This window comes from Lingula anatina, chromosome 6, assembly GCF_051362555.1.
Source record: "Lingula anatina isolate TDL-2025a chromosome 6, LinAna3.0, whole genome shotgun sequence".
NCBI classification, from domain to species: domain Eukaryota; kingdom Metazoa; phylum Brachiopoda; class Lingulata; order Lingulida; family Lingulidae; genus Lingula; species Lingula anatina.
This window is the reverse complement of record NC_141772.1, coordinates 5,432,678-5,455,487: the sequence shown is the minus strand read 5'-3', so window position 1 is coordinate 5,455,487 and position 22,810 is coordinate 5,432,678. Positions and strand designations below refer to the sequence as shown.

General features: G+C 41.1%; 1 protein-coding gene across 5 annotated transcripts; it reads left to right on the top strand.

Moving 5' to 3' along the window:
- The first annotated feature begins 1,394 nt into the window (after positions 1-1,394).
- On the top strand, positions 1,395-20,455 carry LOC106162384 (uncharacterized). 5 transcript variants are annotated; one of them, XM_013539672.2, is made up of 2 exons: positions 1,395-1,565; positions 17,379-20,455. In XM_013539672.2, exon 2 carries the CDS (start codon positions 17,451-17,453, stop codon positions 19,881-19,883), a length of 2,433 nt encoding a protein of 810 aa, XP_013395126.2. In that variant the 5' UTR covers positions 1,395-1,565; positions 17,379-17,450; the 3' UTR covers positions 19,884-20,455. The 5 variants fall into 5 exon arrangements, with proteins under 5 accessions (XP_013395126.2, XP_013395124.2, XP_013395123.2 ...); XM_013539670.2 differs by lacking the exon at positions 1,395-1,565 and adding an exon at positions 2,587-2,825; XM_013539669.2 differs by lacking the exon at positions 1,395-1,565 and adding an exon at positions 3,576-4,182.
- The last annotated feature ends 2,355 nt before the right edge of the window (positions 20,456-22,810 follow it).

Sequence of the window (22,810 nt, the reverse complement as noted above, 5' to 3'; positions counted from 1 at the left end):
TTGCAGTTAAATCTAAAATATATGAAATGCAGCAATCACTAACATGAGTATAGTTCCGAATGGCAAAACTCGATCGATTCGAATGGTCTTCCAAGTTCAACAGTATGAAAACCGCAGAAGGCGAAAAACGATGCGGCGGAAGCAAGCAGTGGTTTAAAAAGAATAAGAGTTCCTATGTAAAATAAATGTCGTGAAATTAATACTTACTTACTTATCTGCTAATTGACCGTCACACTGTCTCTCAGTAGCCACTGGAAATAGTCACCTAAGTTATCAGCATGCATCTGCCGCTTCCAGATGACAAATCTTGAGACTTTCCAGTGACAGTTGAAACTCTGGATGGTACCCGTCTAGCTTGCTGGTAAGGGTGATGGTCTATGAATGTTTGTTTTTTTTTCTCTTAATTGATCTTCCAAGAAGTGTTGCATGCACAAGTAATTAACATAACACATTATTTGCAAATGATCCATTACTGAATTGAACACTGATGGTAATGGGCGTATCCTGCATATTTTCGTCCTAGCTGGGTTGCCTAGATGATCGGTAAATACCTGTAAAACCAATTAAAACTACTTTAGATTAATTACCACACTAGTATAAACCAATTTCATTTTTTTCCGTTATGCTGGGCTTTATAATACCACACTTGCCTAACATAATGAAAAAATTGAAGGTTGGTCAATTGTCTTCGTGCCACTTTTCTGTTTTCCAGATAAAATTTGCCGTCTTTCATGGATGGTCGATAAATCACGTGCGTTTCATAACTCCGTTTTTTTTATATCTCCCTATAAGTATTGACAAACAAATTTCCAATGTGACATTTCATATGAGTTATTTAAGCCGCGTACTTATGTGCAAAATGACTGGAGTACAAACAGAATTTGAGACCAATGCGAAGTGACTTGAAGATTTAATCGAAAGAACAACATCCCCTACTGACAGCAGAGGGGGAGAGTAACCTCCTTCACAACGCTCAGGACGCGCAGTATTGAGGTATAATCTTGTATTAAAACTAATTTTTCTATCTGATTATAATGAATAAAGACGAAAAAATAGTGATTAATATTCTGGTGAATAAACATCGCCTACAGTAGCCCAATAAATCTTTTTTTAGCATTCGCGCTGGCTAGGTGCAACGTCTGTTCTGCGCTACTCTGCGTCTACTCTGTTTAAGGTTGGTACATTTCTTTATCGTGTATTACCTTGATTTTATTACAACTTATGAGAAACTTAATCACAGTACCCAGGTGTGTTACTGACACCTGCGTAGCCAAATTGCCAGTGCACAGAATTCAAGAATTTATCAGGAAAAAAACACGTTAGTGTTTGGTATTTGCACCTGCGAAAGAGACTATCGACACAGGGGTGAAGGTCAACAACTCCAGGCCCCTGCGTCTACAGTGGCATGATCTTACAATTCGTGCTTCCTCTTAAAAAGTGCCAATATCTTTAGAGTGATCGGTGTCAAAATCGTGGTGGAATGTTTTCTTTAATTCTAGCGAACTTTTTACGCTGCTGAAATCGGGCATTGAGTCTTGTTGTACAGCGACTTGGGAGGTGATGGGGTAAGTTAATTCACTGCTAAGTTTTCTTTGTTTTATTCTTCTTTTCCTGAAATTCAAAAATGCTTTTCTGTAACAAACCTCGAGGAGGTAAAATTGGATTCTGAGTTGGTGACATCTTGCTTTCTTCACCGGATGCTTTGCAAACGATGTTTGGAATTTCCGGAGAGGTATTTTATAAAGTGATAAGTTTTCTTCAGCTTTAACGTGAATTAATTGTGTTGAACTTGAAGCCACTAAAATTTCATAAGGGCTTCCTTGACTCTGTCTCTTTGTCTCATACTAACCAATAAAACAAAATCCAAATGGTTCTGTTTTGGTTAGACGTATATGTTTCATTAAATCTAGATTAAATCAAGTTCCCACCAAAGTTCTAATCCGAAACACGTAAGATGTACAAGAAAAAAGTTTAAGAGTGTGTTTCAGACTATGGTGAATAGAGAAGCCATTTGTTTATATCTGACGATATGGCAATATGCAATCTTTGTATATTGTCAAAATATGTGACATAAGTAAATAAAAGTGTTAGAAAAGGAAGAAAGAGGCGAAATCACGGCTCACTACCAGACTTCTTGATATATTAGCTTGCAACAAGGGCAACAATGGTGTTATTTTTCCCCCGTATAATTTTAACGGTAGTAGGCCTACAATGATATGAAAAATGAATTTTATCCCCAGACTGCACAAACAAGGATAGTGAAATGGGTCCAATATCAACCAGTTAAAGGAAGCGAAATCAGAAAGAACATTTAATGTGTGTAAAATCTAGCAGGTTTTCACTGAGATAGATAAGATTGACCAGGATGTGCGCATGTTACTCGACTTCTTCGTTCGTCCTGTCTTCTCAGATAAACATCTTAACTTCGTTAACTTGAAATCACGAGACAATCCCCGCACAGTCTAAACATCTGTGCATCTTAACTTCATTAGTCAACTACCCGGCACATACACACCCCCAGTGTTCTCCCCCCGTATAAAATGGTCTGATTGTGTGTGATAGCATCCATATCTGCTTATCATCCGCTGTATTAAATATGGAAAATACAATGACCATCTGAGGCCGCAGATTAGAACGACCAGATAGTGCAATAATATACCTGTAGATAGAGGACGGAGCACAGTTATCCTCCAAGAACGAAGCAGGAAGGGAAATTAAACGCATTTTCCATACGAGCAACGAAAAGTGGAATTCGAGTCAAAGTGGACTTTATTGTACATAGAGATCGGCGCTTTGGGGACTAACAACCAGTTTGGAAAGCATAGGTAAAGTATATAATTTGATTGATTGTTAGACAAAGATGTGCAGATGCAAGGATTTGGCAATTTTTGTATAGTGAGGAAGTGCAAGGAGAGAGGCTATACTTTATAAATGGCCTTTTCAATGTACGAATTGTAGTTAATAGAGGAGAAAAGCCATGGCAAAGAAAGCCAAGAGCGCGTACAGGCTATAAATCTGCTCCCAACACATACCTGTAAAAAAAGTGTACAGTATATCTGTCCTAATATGCTTCTTTTTCTAAGAGAAATATAAGGCTTTAATCAATATGATCTTTGTGATTCAATAAGATTCCAAATAATCGCTTTAGGCATTTAGAAATATAAAACGACTGCAGTGGATATGCATAGCTTTTCTCTAATGCCGCCAGGTGTCGTTACCTGCAATACACCTTCATACGGACGTCACTATAAATCCACTTAATGTCACATTTATACCCGTATTACATCCATGAATTTATAAAGCCATGGAAAGAACACACGAACCTCTGTAACACAGGAGGAATCTCCCAATCAAAATGTTTGGCTTCATTTCAACTCCTTAACCCGTGAAATCATCCTTTATGGAGGGGGGAGAGGAGGTCGGAGTTTGATAAAAATGTACCGGTTACCCCTAAGCGCGCGGAATCCCTCCACCCCTCCTTCCCTTATTTAGCTGCCTGTCAATCAAACGTCGGGTGTTTATTTTTTATCAGGGTTGACACTGGGGTGAGGGTGAGATACTTAATATAACCTTAAACAGGGGAGCTGAATCGCAGGCCTGCCACGTGACCCCCAGGGCGATATCGAATCGGTCTTCTATTGTTGTGTCAATAAGGGGCTCTCCTCATTAATGAGAGTAATGCTGCTGCTGCGAACAAATACACAGTCGCAGGCAGAGTGAAAGGACGCGTTTTGTGCAGTGCTCCTGTGACAAAGCAGTACACACACGGCTAATTTGTATCTTGTGTACTTGAAGACATTAGGGTGACCAAGACTTACGGAGTAGATGGACACGTGAATCACCAAGTCGTGTCTTTTCCATCCGTAGTAGTCTTGTTAACCAAGGATTATATCAGTATAGTTATTAGAACAGGTAGATTTATTGAAGACGCGGCAGCATTAACTTACCTGTGCTGACCGCTCGGATATTAGAACGTATTTAAATGACAGAAGCGGACGCGAGGAAAAAAGGACGCTAATAAGTACATGAAATTGGGACTTGGGTTAAAGGACAGCCATATGAAAAGTGGTGGTATTTACGACGACAGCGGCGTCGAGCGCGAAGACGAAGGCGGACGCCAACTGAATGGCCCATTCGGGCAATAAAATGGACAGTTTGCTCGGACAGCTGAGGCAATCCGTGGTATGTATCGAGACAGCTTGTATTTTACTTGTACAGAATGCTCAACGTCTGTTGCTCATTGCATGATGATAAATTTTTAATCACGAAAGATAAATGGCTATAAATAGTGGGAATCAACTCGCGAGTCTTATACCTTATTTCACTGCAAGTTCGATCTCCGCCCTTCCAGTGTTAGAGGTGTTGTCAAGTTGAAGATGTCGTTCATTACTTCACGGTAAGCCTAGCTTTACTCGACAAACAAGATAAAACTCCTGGGGGAATTAGACACTTATCGACACGTTGCTGGTATTTTCTTAGTTTTTATCCTGTTTAAATAACAGCGTATGTTTTGTAAAGGTATAATGTGAGAGGTTTTGTTGGTCGGTTTGGTGACTGTCCACTTGTGAAAATTTGCTGGCGACGGCCAAGGTGAATTTTTTATGGTCTCAGTGTTTCTAGTGAAAATCAATATCATGTATTTTTGACGATGTGGCGTGATTGCTTGTACATTAATTTATTCCCCGTTTATAATGCAGATTGCACAGTTTTCTACAGCTAATGTGCTCATATTTTGAGTCAAAAGTTCAGGTGCTTATTAACTATTGCAGAAATTTAGCAAAATCACGAGAATGCGGGCACCAAAAGGTGATAGATTTTGTTTACGTGTCAGAATAATGGCATATAGGTGAAGTTTTCAGTGAATTGCCATCATATCTCAATAGCTCAACACTGCTAAGGAGGGAATAAGTGTATAATAAATGATAGGCGACACTAGTGAGTTGACATTGCTATGGACAATTTCTGTCAAGAACACTACAGTGAAGGATGCTTTGCCGTTGAAGTAGGATGAGCTGGCTTTAGATTACACCAGTTAGAACATGTCAGGTCTGTAAGGAAACAATTCTTGTGCGTGCCATGGCGTGTAAGTCTCATGACTTTTAACAATGAAATTGAGCCCTTTTTTGGCAGATGGCGTGCGATACGAGCCCTAGTGGGTGAATTGGTTTTTAATTGCAGTTGAAATGTACTCTGTTGTATTCAAAGAAAGGGGTTGTCGTCAAGATTCTCTCTCTCTCTCTCTCTCTCTCTCTCTCTCTCTTTTGAAAACAACTGAGCACCCCTTAACATCAACTAAATCTCACAAAGTGATTTATCAAGCGAGATAGATAAGTTAAGATTTAATGGGACAACAACAGCCACAGCTTGTGAGAAAATTACGAGCAGTAGAACTTGTTTTCGTGTCTTTCTTTTTTCTTCCTCCGCCTCAAACGTGCAATTTAAACAGCATTAGCAATTATCTGAAGACGGGCACACAAAAAATAACACTTTTCACAAAGGCCTTCAAAGTGCAGCCATGCCATGTACAGGTTTTCCCAAATAATGCGAATTCTTTCCGCCCATGATTCCTGTTAAAGGGCCAACGTAACGTCACCAATGTAGCAGTTATCGGCACTTGAAAAGAGATACGATAAACGGGGACATAACACCAGTTTCGGGTAACCGCAGGTAGACATTAAATGTGAGGATATCTCCTTTCCATCTCATTCTCTCTCGCATGAATTGATGGAATTGTTCCCTTGATTGCACGATCTGGTGGGAAATCAGTAGAACGTGACCGCGTGTGCGCGTGATCGTCGTACGAAAGATGACGGCAAGATTTTTTCAAAAGATATGGCGTTTTTTCTCAAGCCTGTTGTCTTAGGTGCGGTGTCCATCTGACAATAAGGGAGTCAATTCATGTGGATATAGATAACTTCCCTTTCTCCTTATTCGTATGCGTATAGATATGACCATTCAAATTCTTAACAACCAACGGTCTGAACATGATCTAGGCGATGTGCTATTAACGTAGCTTGATTAAGTGACACTTAGCGAAGTGAAAGAAGCGAGGAAGGCCACTTTTCTCCTTGCCCCCGTCAAATTATACTTTGTATATTACCTCAACCGACTTGGCGGTTCCGTTAAAGGAAATGTATACGTTCAGCACTGTATCCGTCGAATAATTGAGACGGAAATCACTGAGGAAGCGTTCACGATAACCGAAGAAATAGAATCCCGCTTTTCTGTTCACGCTAATGAAGGAATTCTCCTCTCAAGTGACAGTTCTTTATGCATTGCCTAATCCAAATGAAACCTGTATGTCGGCGCTCTAATTAGTTTCCTCCTGAAGAAAGACGTTATTATTATTTATTTTTAAGGGAAGACGCATCAAACGTAACCTGGTAATTAGACAGGTGTCAGATAGCGAAGCCATTTAAAAGAAATAACAACTGAAATCTTGGATTGAATGAAGGGAGGGTTTGGGAAGAGCGAGGGGGGGGGGGGGGGGGGGCACCGAGCCAGAGCGACGGGACGACTATGTTTAAAAATGTTGACGAAAACAATTTTAAAAATCAATCCGTATCGCCACAACAAACAAAATAAATAGACAGATGAGTAATAATTGTGCATTTAAACATTATCGGAAAATAAAATGCCCTTCTTACAAACCCAAACATGCGTCACGAACTACACGTCGTTGAACAAATTTCGATAAAACGTCGGGTGTTACGTGCACTGCACTCGAGAGAGGTGAGCAAGTTTTTAGATCAATGCTTACTTCACATGGGGCCCTACACAGAATAGTCTGCGGTTGAGCTCGTTAAATATCCAAATTTGAACTTCAACACGGACCACCCCCAGTCGCAATCAACGCCATCATTAAAATTAATGAACCCCTATTATAAAAGCATTGTTACATGGCGCTGCGTCAATTCAACAACAATGGCGTGGATTGTATTGATTTCTTCGCGGATCATTTCACGTTTAATACTAACTGCACTGGCTGCCTGGGTAATAATGTAGCTGCACTTCACTTTTGCTGTGCCATCACCCGGGCTCTGTGTCTGGGGCGTGGGTGCTTGGCCGGTCATATTGGATCGAAGGGAGTGGGGTTCAGGGTGAAGGGGGCGGGGGTGCAATCAGAGGCCCTATATTGTGTACCTAACGGCTGTGTACCATCTGGTTATATTGGTGCCTGGGTGAGGAGCGGGGGATGAGGGGAGGGGGGAGGGGAGAATACAAGAAACCCACACGTGTGGTCGGGACATGTAACTGAGACAGATCATGAACTTGGAGACCTTCGTGATTTTGAGACCCCCCACCGTAAGCCGCTCTCCCTCTCTCTGGTTGTCAGACCCTCCCCGGCGCGAAGTGTACGTATTTGCGTTATGCGGGCTGATGCATACACTCATTAATAACCTTTATGAAGACCGTATCATTAGTGTCTGTTGCATTTTCCTCCTTACTAAGGCCAATACATTGCAATCCTTAGTGGGAGGTCCATACAAAGTATTTTTCACTTTGTGGATGACTCCTGCGGTGGCTTGTCATTCTATGTAAACATTTCGAAGGCGAGAAACATTAATTCATATCCATGTAGTGCTAACAAAGGTATAGACTACGCCGAGAAGCTCTGAATGACCCTTTTATCGTTATGTCTCCCCTGTACCCCCTCCGTCTATCCCCCCCTTCAACGCCCCTTTACGTGTTATCATGCCCCCACCCCCTGGGTTTGGGCCCAAAGTTCAGTTTTACCAGAAATCTTTAGCCTAAAAATTGGTTCTGAACTTTTTGATAAGGTTTATTTTAGTTCAAAACAGAATCTTACGTAGACCAACATTAGTCCCCTATAATAAAATTCGTATTGGTGTAAAGCATTTGCCATGCCTTTCTCAAAGTAAAAACAACCAGGAGAATAATAATTGGCCAACCATTGATTATTTTCGGGTTAAAGACTAAAATTTAGATCTTAAGATAAGACCAGTTTTTCGCTAAAGTTCTTTTGTGAGACAGCCCCCCCCCCCATGTCAGTACAATGACCGATGCCCAGGGGTGTAGTCCCAACTCGGACCCCCATGCCTGTTTTGTGTACTGGCAGTTCGACCTAGCGTACCTGGGAAAATCCCACGAGTGTAACCCTAGAAGTCGATACTAAAAGTTGTTACACTGAGTTCCCTGAAAACAAAAGACCCAAACGTGATCACAATGGCTCCCTGTGTCAAAGCTGTCACCGCGGTTAGCCCTGCTGTTATTTTTGCGGTGAGCCGTGTGTGGGGTAACCCTACACTCCGAGTGCCTTCGCTTTTATCCAACGAGACATGTATTATGGGACCGAAGTTGTCTGCAAACACTTCAGCCCGGTCTACCTGCATAGCAAAACATTGAAGAACAAATATTGCCAACCGCATTGAAACTAAAAGAGTCATTTTGTTCACGGGAGAAGAACATAACATTTTTGTTTTTTGTTTAGTTTCTATTATTATCTTTTGTCGGAGTTATTTGCGTCTGTTTCTGTCCTTGTTGGACGTCTTGGTGCATAGTTATTGATATAAAATGGCGCCGCTGTTTTTGTCAGTATAAATCCAGTGCAAAGTTTGTGGCAGGATCATTTAAGCGAATGAAACGGTCTCCAAGTTGAACTTGTTCAGTGTTTTGACCATCCAAATAGAGCTTTCAGTTTACAACGATATTTTGTTTAGATTTTGACCATAATCTGTGCTTTGGCAATCTTTCGGCCTCTTTCGTCTGCGCCAGATAAAATCAAAATGTTATGTTAACACGTCGTTTTCCGCTATCAATATGACCCATACCTTTTGTATTATAAATCCATGTTCGAAATATGTTATCATTTTCCCTCTAAGCTTTGTCAAGTGAAGGTTTTAGTCCATACTAAGGGATAGGTCCGAAACTGATACCTCCATGACTATAAATTAGGAGATAATGGAATGGACATTGTCAAAGGTGGTGAAATTAATGTACAATAAAAACATGGTGACAACAGCCTTTGTGCACACCATAATCAGTACTAAACGTAACATTACCTCTGTAATATGAAATATAATTACGATAATTAGGCATACACGTAATACCTATAATTTGTCGTTAACATTAGTTAAGCGACCCTCACATTATAACACAACGACTTTAACAACAGGTGTTTTGAGCCAGAAGCATGTTTTGTGACGGCCACTAAATTAGACAGAGACAGAGAAGGCTATTAGTATACTAGTAGGCACACCGTTGGCGTGAGTGGAAGCAAAGCTTGTTGGCTCTGTGCGTGAAGATATAGTACTAAAGAAGAAATATCGTGTTGGTATTGATCGTGTTGTTTCAAGGTACGTACCGTTTAACGTGTTATTGCGTTGGCCGGGTCATGATTTTATATGGATGTTGTTAGGGATGCAACTTGAACATTGGTGCAAATAGCATTGTTTTGTCGAACTAAATGTAGTCCCCTTTCAAACTTTGAAAATGATCCAGTTTCGTCATTTCACATCAAGGAAACTGGTTGTAATTTGCCGCTTATGGTGATTTGGAGCCGTAACACAAAATAATTTTAGATCAAAATTTGGTTTTGAATTATTGACAGAACTTTTGGTTCAATATTCAAGACAAGTTCGCTTTATCTTACTATGATACTGGATCTCTGTTGATCTAAAGCATAAGTCATACCTTTATTCTAAAAATACAGGAGCAATATTTTATGTTAGTGGGTCCCTACTAATTTATCATGGGTATATGAAAAGTAATAATTTAGATCAAACTTGCGATCAATTTGTTTGTCTAGAGTTCTTTTGTGAAGACTGCCCTTGAGATAAAAATTATTAATGGTGTATCTGGCAGAGATAACGATGTGATTTTGCCTGTGGTAGTGAAAAAAGTAATATGCGGAAAGACGTCCATGAGAGCAAGGAGAGAAATAATTTTGGCACACATGTACCCTCTTGCAGAACAGAGACATGCAAACACAGCAATGCCTTTGTGATAATTACAAACTAGCGAAAATAATTTGGATAATGCATAGAATCTGGGCACTGCTTTTATCGCGTTACGAAGATTACTCCAGGGAACAATCAGTTACCGACAAAAAATACAAATGAGTTTCGCTAGTCTTGTTAATTAGAAATATCCAATAATGAAGTCACAACATTAAAAAAAGCCACTTTGTTACTTTGTTAATGCTCCAGGGCCTCGGGTTTGTAGTCCCATGTCGATAGATTTTTTCACATTAGTTTAAACCGAGACTTATCTCCAGGCTCGTTTACATTGGAGATAGGTCGACATATTTCGTTCCAATACAACTTTCAAAGAGCCATGATTACGATTGGTTCACTACAAGAGGGCAATATAACGACACACGGCTTGGCTCAGTCTTAATGGCGATGGGTGGGATATTTGAGAGATTAGATCTGTTTTTTTTTATTATTATCTGATGGTTAGAAATCGTACTTAGACGACAGCAGAACGGCACCTGCTAAGTTTGGTCTGCCTATCTCCATTGGAAACAGCTTTATCATGGAATATATATATAAGTGTTTGGTGTAGGATTTACAAACAGTCGCTTGTCTTATCTCGCAATAAATGTTTCGTCCATTTGCTGCCTACCGTTCATATTTTAAACCAAAAATGAGTCAAAGTTACAACGGACGCGATCAAGCCTCGCCAATCGTGCCACAGCACTGATCCCATTGCCCGTCAACAGCAGCAAGATTCCAGCGACACCACGACGAAACTGCAACCTATCGTCTGCTTCTTTCAATTTAATTGATAAAGATCTACTGCGTCTCTTGTAATCGCAAGCTTTACCGCGCCTCTATTTGTGCTAGGGACGTAGATGGAATTTTGGTCGGTTTCGGAAATCAATTTGTCTTTAGAGGCACGGGTTAATTGTACTCCGGGACATCGTTTTCAGTCAGATGACAGGCGTTGATAAAGGGTTTCGTTTTTCTTTTGGAAGTCCCTTTTTTCCATTCGCCACTACCCAAAGATGTTGTACCCCAGTACACCCTTACACTTTATTTGCAGATTCGCGTAGAAAAATAACTGCTGCTCTGATTGTCAAAGGGTACAATGTATTAAGCTTTGTTATAAAAGGCATACCTATGAAATATATACCTGGTAGTGTGGCGGTTTTTTGCAGGTGTTGATAATTACACGGTTGACACCGTTGAGGTGAGAATATGTTATTGTTCTGCGTTTACTCGGCGGTCCTTGCACTTGCTGTGATACGTGCACATCCATTCAAAGTGTAATTCAAAAAAATTTACTGTTGATAATGGAGAGACCGCTTCACCTCAAACACGTTCGGTTTTTATGGGATTTGAAAACTTCAAACATGAAGTGTTTTGGCCCATGTTAAATCAGTCGGCCACCGGAAACTCCCCTTTCTTTCGACAGAACCCGTACGTGTTCCGGCATATATTCAAACACTTTTTGCACCTGTGCGCTTAATCACAATACTGGACAGCTGTATAGAGAGTGTATATAAGTGTTGATGTTATTACAACAAACATTCAGACTAAAGAGTGACCATAACGTTAGACCTTTGACCGTTACGTTTGCCCTCCGGTCTGCTGTATGAGGTGAATCAGCCAAGTGACTAGTTAAATAAATCATTTTATTAACTACTACTACTTCTACTACTACAACTACTACTACAACAACTACTACTACAACTTCTACTACAACTACTACTACTTGTTAATACCATAATTATGTGTCTCGATTCATCTTGTGGACTCTCCTGGCCTTTGTTCGGCCAACCTTCCTTTCGTTTTTTGGTGTTTCTAGATTGAACAAACGTGAATAATACATCAAATTCCACATTTCTCCCACCTTTCTTTCTCACTCTCTCCACGGCTGCACTCTTAAATACATAAAGGATTGAACATTGTGATTCTCTAATAACATTTATGGCCGCCTTCCCTGAAATGTGTACAAAAAGAAACACTTGCTGTACACACACACATGAAAACGGAGCCACAAATTGCCTAAAAGAAAAATATCTCATTCAACCGTAAGGGAAGTAATCACCAGAAAAGAAGCAAATCTTTCGGCGCGTGGTTATTTAAGACTTATTTACCTCGCTCGAGTAGACTTGGTGTTTGCGCTGAGATTTCTCAATGAAAAGACGTAGGAAATAAGGCCAGTTCGTCAACGATGGCAAAAGCCACGTGAAAAGGGCGCACTAATCAGCACAAGGGATACATGAACCGAACTTAATAGCCTAACAATGGACACATTCGTTTTTTTCCTTTCTTTTTAGCGTGCAGGAAAGTTCTGAAAGACTGTTGAATGAATTTACTTACTGTAGAAATGAAATCAGGACAAGCGCTGTTTTATGAAAAGATTGTAATGGCAGAATCAGGGACCTATCGAAGCGTAGTTAATTCAGATATGAAATATAATTTATGTACTCAGCTCCAGGACAGAAATATCCGGATCTACATTTTAACGAAAATGTATTTAGTCGACATTGCATTGTAAATAATCTGGTGCAATCGTTGGACCGTGATGATAATTTGCTATTTCTTCATTTGTATTTCAATCATCTACATAAAACTTTCAGACTGTAATATTTGTTCGGTATATTCATCGACTGCAAAAACTGCAAGAGTTCTCGGGATAAGTTTACTTACAAGTGCACAGGAAATTATTATGACAAAATAATTTCCGCGTTCATTATGAAATGTTATCTTTGGGGGCAAGGTGACCAAAAGTCATCAAGAAGCCATTAGTTGTTGTTCATTCGGCGAAATTCCCAGGCCACATTCAAACACTAAACGAATCACGTTAAACAAATTCTATCAAAATTCCATTTTGGAACCTTCAAAAACACGGCAGAACTTGTTATGATACGTAGTCCTTCTTTCATAACCTCCCCACAATCCCCAAAGCCCTGTGCATTTTGTCAAGAGTGCCGGTAGAATTGAACAAACAGGTAATCTTGTTTTGAAAACATGGACTCTTTGCGTAAATCATATTAGCCTCTTGCCCCCTACTTAGATAAGCACTAAACATATAGAACCTCTCTCCTGCAGCTCTCTTCAGAGCGGGTCTCATGGGCATCGCTTTTGTTGGATTATCGTGTTTGACTACATGTTATCACCGGTTCAAGGTATGTTTAATGGGTTATATCACTTCCTGTGTTAAAACACCGACCGTGTTTGATTTTTGTCTGGGTTCAGAAAGTTAAGGTGTGTTAGGGCGAATAGTATAGGCACTGGAAATGGGAGGGGGGTCACCCCACATAAAATAGATTTCTATAATGATATTTAGCTGTTGTTTTTTAAAAGAAAATGATGTAAAGAAAATAAGTTAAGAAAAAAGCATGAATATGCTATTCTTAGTGCCGAACAGATACCTTGACAGATTTCTGACGCGGTATACAAATATTTGACGATCTTTCGAACCTTAGTTCTTCGCGACGAAGAGGTCAAAGCTATCCTTTTTTAAAAAAGGACGCAAAGAACACGATTATGGATAACAACTAAAGATCGATAGCGAACGATTTATCGTGGTTTGTGTATATAGGATATTACCTGTGATATGGTAGAGATGTCAGCACCTCTCTTATCTCAATTTGAAGATATGGCGCGGAAGTGTGATGTCGACTTTAACACTTCGGGGGTGCAAAATAGAAACAAATCTTCAATATCATCTTATCACTCAGGAAAATTAGCACTGGAGTGTCAACAGTAAGATACCTTCATCCTTTTGTTTAGGTTCTTTATCCGATAGTTGAGCAACGTAAGCACCGAAATTATGATATTCAGATTACGATAGGTGGTACCTTGGGAATATATGGTATAAGGACTTAAAGGACGGGCCTTTCGACTGTCTTATCTCACCTTACAACACAAAGCTGGTAAATTATGATTTCGATACGTTTAAAATCCAATCTTTTATTTGACTTCGACAACATTATTACATGTTCAAACAGTAAGTAAGATACGAGGGCAATGGAGGATGAGATTCTAGGCTTATCTGGTGGGAACGTAAATGGAGGGATTCATGCACTTAAAAACCTCAAAAAAGATTGGCTTCTTTCATTAGATTATTCTTGCTTAGCCAAGGATGGAAAAAAGACTTGTTTGATTGAATTTTCATCAGTGGCAGAAGAGATAATTAAGAGATATGAGTGGAAAGAAAAGGGGACCTAAGTCACCTTGCATTTACAAGTTATTTTAGGTGAGTACCGAACGCACTTGCTACCTTGTCATTGTCGTCTGGGTTTTGCCTGGGTTAAAAAGTTGTCTCCCACGAGATGAACTCGGCGTTTAGTGCGATTAACTGTCATTTCATCTCAGCATGTAACAATGCAAACGAGAACGTGTCCCCGAAATGCGTTACTGTATCCGCTCTTTTATACATAGAAACAGGTTATGTGAATTTTCCTAATCAGGTAACACTATATCTGCACTTTAAATGCATGAAAACAAGTGGCACGAAATTCCCCCCAAATACGTTATAGTATCCGACCTTTTTATGGAAGGGAAAAGAATGTACATAAATGCAACAAGACATATTTAGAACAGCTTATAAAGAGACGCCTCCCACGACCGAAGCTCATATATCACGGCAGACAGTTGTATACGTTTGATTTAATCATTTAGTTTTTTTCCACAACTAAAACTTTTCACAAAACAATTCAGATAAATGGATAAGAACTGTGCCAAAGAGGAAAGCGTTTTCTTTAGCCCAAACCCTCAAAAGAGACAGAACCAATAAGTTCCAATTATAATGGCTAACCATAATGATGGAATGATAATCGCTCTTTTTGAATGAATGTCGTCTGCGGCGACGAGTACAAGATGGCCATTTCCTTAAGGCGTGGGCAAATGGAGGTTGCAGAGAAAAGACCACTTGGTCCTTGAAGTGTCAGATTTTACAACTTAATTACCTCTAAGGATGCTGAACACAATGGTCGCTGCTTGTTTGTGTACCTGTCATCTCCCAAAAGCGACCGACAATGAATCTCGTTTTTTTTTCTGTGTTCACTTAACCTACGGGCGTGACCTCCATTTTGGAAATGTCAAAGGTGGCGTGACAGGGCGTAGTGTAAAGGAAAACCACCACAATTCGCACAATACATCACATGAACGGCATAAGTAACAACGGAAAGGACATGACAATCGAAAAGGGTTCAAAAAGCTGTTCAGACCGATCAATGACAAGCTGTCAATTCTATCAAGGTGCCAAGCACACCTCTCGTCCATTATATATCCAGTGTGAAACCGAAGAATGGGGCCCAACACAGAAGCAATTGGGAGCCTATGTAGACACACACACATCTTAACGGCCCATTGACGGGCCCTCGAGATAAAACCGAGCCGTTGTTTTCAACCCTCTTTTCCCCTCATTCCCTCTTAAGTAAAATCAATGTTATCACAGCGACGATTCTGATCCGTCACATCGTGGTACGAGAGGATGGATATTAGGCGGGGTAAACACGTGCTTACATAACCCTTAACCGGCGATGAATCTTATATCAAATATCACGGTAAATTGCCCAAGGGGATCAACAACCCCGCGGTTTGATCATTAAGCTTATGGTAACCCGGCACACACCCTCACAGAGTGGCGTACATGGTATACATATTTATTGGTATTGTCCAATTGCGTTGATCTGTGTTATTGTCGAGTGCAAACATTCGGTTCAATGGAACACACTGGAACTTATGTGGCTCATTGAGTTCGAATGGATAATCAGTTAAGGGTCGTAAGCATGTAGAACAGGTGGGGTTGGTACTGGTCATTGGTCAGGCACCTGCTACACGAGGGTCAGGGATTCACGGACGCTGGCCATCAAAGTTTATAGGACTCTGAAACATTTGTCTGACTGGCAAAGGCGTTTACTAATTTGTTTTTCTGTGGTTGGATATTCAGATATATGAAATAGTCGATCGGATAGTCTGCCATTGGGTATGTAGTATGTGTATGTTGTTCCTCTGTGACTGTCGTCAAATCATAACGAGCAAAGGTTAATGAAGACGTAATTAATTAGTTTCCAGTTTGTTGGTTTGGCCCAGGTGGTCATTGACCCTTGTTTACCACATGCCTCAAAGAGTATTTGTTTCTTGTTATTGGTTTCTCTGGAGTTTGTGTACAATGACAGTAAGGCATTAACTACCTTATTTGAAACCCCAAAAAGTCACCAGAAAGTCGTATCTTATAACGCAATTTTGAAGCTGCTGACCAAAGAATGTCAGTGCACATTATTGAAAAAAATGGTTTAGATGACGTTTAATATAAACATTTTTTCTCTTAGATGTTCTGTAGATACAACGAAATAAATGATACAAAGTGCAGGTTGGGATTAGGAAAAATATTGCAACGTAGCAAATTCTGCTGACAACCTTTGTCATTCATTTATAAAAATTGAAATGATTCAGCAAAAATCATTTCCATAACTGATGACTTAGACCTGCGGATACCGATACTCCTCAATGGTGTATCATGACATGAGGTTGTTAGGCCGTAGCCGGCAGTGTTATGATGTATGCGATATAGGCAAACATAACTTTGGTGTTGTTTTTGTTTCCTTGCCTCTGGTCACTCGGTGTTCAACAAATACGTCCATTAAATGTGTCACCGTATTTTGTCACACGTTCTCATGAAACTGAAATTAATACGTAATGGCAATGGTATAAATCTGTGTTGAAAGTTCTTTCAAAGTAACACCCCATTTCCATAGATTAGATCGACCTACTTTAGATCGACCTAACTCCCTGGGGGTTCACGCTAAATAGCTGTCAGCCGGGCGGACACGAAAGTTAATTATCCCCTTACAGCTTGTAGTAGGCGGGACGGACATTTAAGTCGGATTATCTGAAAGTAATCTAGTGAGACTCCCCGCGAGGATAGATCGATCTAAAATCTATGGGAATAGAGTCTAAGACTCGCCTTACATTTGCTCATTACTGAAAAGTGAAGATGTAAAAAAAGCGGGATGAAATGACCAACTCTCATAAAAAACTTATATCGCAGGCAATCAAATGAAAACGGGAAAATCATGATATATGCCAATCGACATGGTATCCAACGATTCAGTCCCCCGTTTTTGTTTGAATCTTATTTTCTTCTTCAAACGTAAATGTGTGTTAAGGCACATCTCATTTCCTCGCGCTGTTGTGAGTTACATTAGGTACAATATGCTACCATGTTGACTATTGTATACGTAATGTTGACTAAAGTCTGCGGTAAAGTAGCCCGTAATGACATTACATAAGTAAACCATAGTGAAGAGCTATTCAGTCATGCTAGTGTTCTGGCCTGACTTCCTGTTTGTATTGCTACACAGTACAGCCCTGCGTAAACACCAGTCGCTCCACTCAGCCACCGCCCCCACGTAATCCGACGTAATGTAACGTCAGCGATTTGTTTTCTCATTTCAGTGTGAACTCCGTAACCAAGGTGACGATTTGACCAATCAGGTGTGGCTCCTGTACGTGACGTTTGAGGACTTCATGCACATTCAGCACCCTGAGAAATCCCAAGACCTGATGGACTACCGGGCGCAGATGGACCTGTGGCTTCAGGAACAGGCCAAACAAAAACGTTGCAAAGAAAAAGCGCTTCCACTTGAAACGCACACTGATCAACGCGTCTGCAATGATAAACGTTCAACATCTGACCAAATACACCGGTCTGGAAGAAAAGAAACTGCTAGAGGGATCAAGTCTCCAGAAAGATGTCGGCAGAAGCCCGCTAAATCGCGAGAATTAAACAAACATTGTGTGGACAATAGTGAGAATACCATAGATAACAATGTTCGTAAATTTAAGCGAAACGGAGACACAGGAAGTGGGCATGTTAATCGTAAGAGAGAACTAAAACACGTGCTGCAGTCGTCACCAGTGACGACATCTAGCGGTTATGACAGCGACAAAAATATGTCTCCGCCGAACGTGCCCTCAGGTGACAACACGGATGACGTCACTGGGGGCGTTGGGGAGCCTGAATTCTACGATCTCGAGAACGAGGACAGTTATCTCACGGCGTTCGATAAAACAGAGCAGCGTAGACGACATAAATATGAAAAGAGACATCGACGTCATCATCAGAAACGGGTGACATCATCCAAACCACAGATGGTGCCATTTGGTGCACGTTTGATGGACAAAAGTTCGGTGTTGAACCAAGTGCAAGAACACAATTACAAGCTGTCGACTGTCACGCATTCTATGCACCAAATTATCCGAGATCTGCGACCAGAACATACCTCGCACGCAAGGGAGAACGCGAAAACCCCACAATCAAAGACGCCAAGACACGAAATGAGTTCAAAACAGAATGTGGACTGCGTTGACGCCTGCAAAAGCATGACTAACTCAGCACGACAGAGGCAGCGTCAAACAGCGGGAGTCCCCACCGACGAACACGCGTTTGTTGATGACAGCGCAATGAGAACACGCAAGGAGAAGGAATTAGAAAGGAGACCGTACATCAGTCTTGTCACCAGAGCGCCGTTATCATCAGTTAACAATGGAGTGACAAAGCAACCGTGTGACAAGCAAATATTCCGTACGAGGGTACAAAATGACGTTAATGTGTCACAGACAAAGAAGCACGCGACGATGCACGCTTCCCTACCCTCGTCGCGACACGAACTCCTTGTCGACGGGCGCCGCGATAATGGGGAATACCTTGAGCCCGTGTCAAGTAAGGATCGCACCGGCGTTTCACCGTCTCATGCCCAAAGGGCAAATGGACTTAGCACAGCCCACCGACCGCTTCCTGCAAGGCAAGGACTGCGCCGCTTTGCTTCGGAAACCCACCTAAATGCGTCCCAGCACGCGAGAGGTGAGGATACCCCATGGGGGTGTTCTTTACGGGACATTCAACATAATACTAACGAGGCATCCATGGTGTCTTTGCAGTCTGTAGATTCTACAAAATCGACGCTTACGTATTACGGAAGCATGATGAATCTCAGCAGCTACGAAAATCTTCATAGAAAGTCGTCTAGTGGTATGATCATTACGGATGACGGGTTAGGGATCGAGAGGAGCAAAACTCCCTATGGCCAGAAAACTGACTGCTCTTTGAACTCAAATGAAGGTGGCCAAAGCACCTTCAGTTCAGATTCAGGGTTTCATCAGGAATATGATCTGGGCGAATATCTCGCGGAAGAACCCATTTACGAGACTATCCGTGATGATGATGTCATCAGTTACGACGGTGGCCACATGACTGTGAAACCTACTCCTCCAAAGCTTCCTAGTCGAAATGGAATTTTAAAACGAGCTGTGTCAGAACTTTCATTAATAGATCATAACGCAGCCATGCCATGCAAGGACGGCAACTTTATCAGGTTTAGCAACGACGAAAAAAGCAGAAGCAGACTTTCTCTGAGAAAACTGAAACAAAGTTTCAGAACAAGTCGCGTTATGGGGCGGCTTTTCAAGAATGGAGCCAAAGAGCAAACCACAAACAATGTGTCTAATGCACATGCGTCAATTCCGAACTCTCAGAAAGGTGCGGGTACGAGTACACGCAATCCAGGCATCCCGCAATGCCATAATACCAGCGTTTCCACCGTCGTTCCAAAAGAAAACCCAAAGGAGCAAGCAAAAGTTGAGCAGACGACACCCAACAATCGCTGTGCACCATCGCACCGCGAGTACAACAACAACGAAAAGCGCGAAAATGGCGTCAATCTCAGCCCTAAGTCTCGAGACAATCTGTACAACTTGTTAAAAGATAAAGATATGAGGCTGTTCTTTTCCGAGTCACTAGCGCAGGAGCGCAAACTGAGAGACTCCCCTCCACTAAATAACGAACGCTATGTCAAGTCAGTCGGTTTGGGGACCATCCGTTCCTCAAACCTGAATTCGAACTTTTTGGCTTTCAGGGTGCCTGATAGAGTCAACATTATGAGCAGAAGTGTATATTGTTAACTTGTAACATATATATGACAATGCATTTGCAGTAAAAATAATCAGGGTAGTTACGAAATGTGTATATCTCAGGGTTATAACTGCACTCTAATACATCAGACTGACCACCGCTGGGCTGGCAATGGTTTGACTGTAATGACGTCAAGTGAACTAGTATGAGGTGGGTTTAACGTTGTCTTTGTGGGTGCATCTCTGTGGCGGCACGTTGATCTACGATATTTTGAAGAAGCCTTGTTTAAACGACTGATTAATTAGTCACGATGTTGGATGAGAGCCAAATTGCAAGGTCACAGAGAAACCAGAGGGCATTTGTTTAAGCGATTTCATTGTATTTTGTTTAACACCACAACTAGTTACATTAAAACAGATCGAAGTTTAAATTGTTGTCCCCACTTAAAGGCGGTGTGCCCCGGGACAATGGGACTTATGGCCTCAATATTTCATGAAGTCCTTTAACATTTCGGAGTAATTATCTAGAGGCCAGATGTGTCTTTAGCGTGATTGAACCAGATTGTTAAAAAGAAGAAAGTTTGGGACAGAAATAAATGTTTGTACAATTGAACAGAAATGAAGTAGTGTGTTGTCGTAATCGATGCTCGTTTTGTAGATGGCTCTCAGATGAGATGTCTGTTTGCTATGAAACCAAACAATGGCCAATAAAACAAGGCTGTTAATAAGAGCCAAAAATCGACTATTATTTCATATCCATCGCGCCGCAATTGAAACACCTTTGTAAATATTAACACAACTTCTTTGCCATTATCCTTTAGCCTTCCTAAAATGGCTTTGAACCAAAGTTAATTTGTCATTAAATCTTACCGTTTTTTTTAGCCGACGAAAATTAAACGTTTTTATACCTGTCAGGAAGAAATGAAGCAAAATTTCATTGCGCTAATATACGCCTGCACGTTTCCATTTGAGAAAAGTAATTTGCTGTATTGTACACACCAGAAAACAGAAAACAGAGCTCAACTGTGGAATGAGTTCCCTGAATTTGTGTTTGTCACGAAGAGAAAAAGTACATTACACAATTAGATAATCAGTTTAATTTGTTAGAAGGGTGTAGCCTTAAACCGGAAAATTCATGTAAATTTACCTATTAACTGATAACTACTTCAACCCAACTGGATTTACCGATTATTTGAAAATGTGATTGGTTTTATTTGATCTTAAAGGTCGACCGAATTGCCAGTCTGACATGAAAAAACGTCACTCTTGGCCATTAGCTCCAGTTTTTCACCCTGGACATCCATCTGGCTCATTCACACACACCAACCCACGGCATATTGGATTTTGTCCCAGCATAAAGCAAAGATCGCTACGGTGCTCTACATGATATGGCCGAGCCCCAGGGCTATTCGCTTAACCCCGTGTCTTGCCTATTTAAGCTGTTGAAAAAAAAAGGCCAGGTGTGTACACTTGGTCTGGGTACACAGGGTATTAAGAGTCTGTATATATGGTGGCAGGCGTAGGTGTCCTCACGATGAACTCTGCACTGGGCCAAACTAGCCGTTCAGAGGTTGCGGTATCAGGCTTTCGTTCCCAACAATGGGATGAGATCGAGTTGTTCAGAGGATCTGTGTGTTCAGTTTCGCTTAACTGGTTTTGCAGCGTGACAGACCCGCGTCAGCAAACAGAGACCCAGGTGTGGGTGCCCGAGGGGGGCTTTGGGACCATCTTGAATCACCCGTCTGTGACCAGGGTAAATATTTACCTGCTATCTCAAGACTGGTTCTTACCAGATTCAACTGAAATCGTTTGAAGCCAAACTTCTGGCAGCAGTTGTTTGGTTGTTTGTTTCCGATCTGGCTAAATTTGTCAGCGGGCTTTAAGGTGGGTTTCAGGCAAGGTACTGCAATCAAGGAACTGGGTTCTGGGCGTATTATTTATACAATTTGAGAAAGGCCCAAAAAGGTGTAGATGAAATGGTAGAAAACGCCAGTGAATTATTCCTGTGTCATTCTAAAATGCCATCACATAGCACGGGAACCATCAAAAAACGTTTGGAATGTAAACCTTGACTCTGTGACATCTCAACCAGCAACTTATCAATATTTGCTTAGGATCTTGAAGAAAATACAAAACCCTGGTTTTAAATAGTTTAGGCACCCAATATACTGTTTTTATTTGCTTGAGCTAAGTGTGAGTTCCAATGCAAATGTTAAGATATGTGGAACCTTAACTACACAAATTCGCCCTCTAATGATCAAGCAATTGAAACCCCGTTGTGTTCTTTTTTCAGTGATGGATTGAAGCAATATTCTGCGGGATTTGCGAATATAATAAGTGTCAGCCATAATGTTCTAATGCTTATCGAACATATCCTAAACCCACGTCAATAGGCCTACAGTGACATTTGAAAGTGTTTGTGTGCGTATGTGTGTGCGCGGGCCTGTGTGAGTTTGTCTGCAGATATGTGTGCTTGTGCAAATGTGTGTGTGTGTGTGTGTGCGTGTTCGTATCTTAGTGTGTTTATGTGTGCGTGCATCATTGTGCATTCGCGAGTGCTTCTGAATGAGCTTATGCTACAAGTTAAAGCTATGACCCAAAGAACCGATGAACATGCTGGAATGCTTGAGATACTTTTAACCTTCTTCAAGCTGCATTTAAGATAATCCCCTTCACAAAGGCTTATCTAGTTCTCGCTAAACAACATACCCTTACATAAAAAAACTAAACTTTGTTTTACCTGCGCTGATTTGACACGTGTAGGATTAATGCTGTGACTTAAACAGCGTGAAACGTATCGAACGAGCCAATAACATGTCAAATGATGTCAAATAATCCGGAATACAAACGCAACCACTGGCGACCCTGGCATTTGTACAACAAGATTCAGAACCGCGCTCAGGAATGAACGTCAGATCCATCTACAATATTCGGTAAAAGCACGCGCGACGTGGGCACCGTGTTTCGAAGTTTACTCA

Excerpts from the sequence above, each read along its gene's own strand:
- LOC106162384 (XM_013539669.2), top strand. The coding sequence starts at position 4,126 with ATGGCCCATTCGGGCAATAAAATGGACAGTTTGCTCGGACAGCTGAGG. Across the intron at positions 4,183-17,378 it reads GACAGCTGAGGCAATCCGTG|TGTGAACTCCGTAACCAAGG; the intron begins GTATGTATCGAG and ends TTCTCATTTCAG.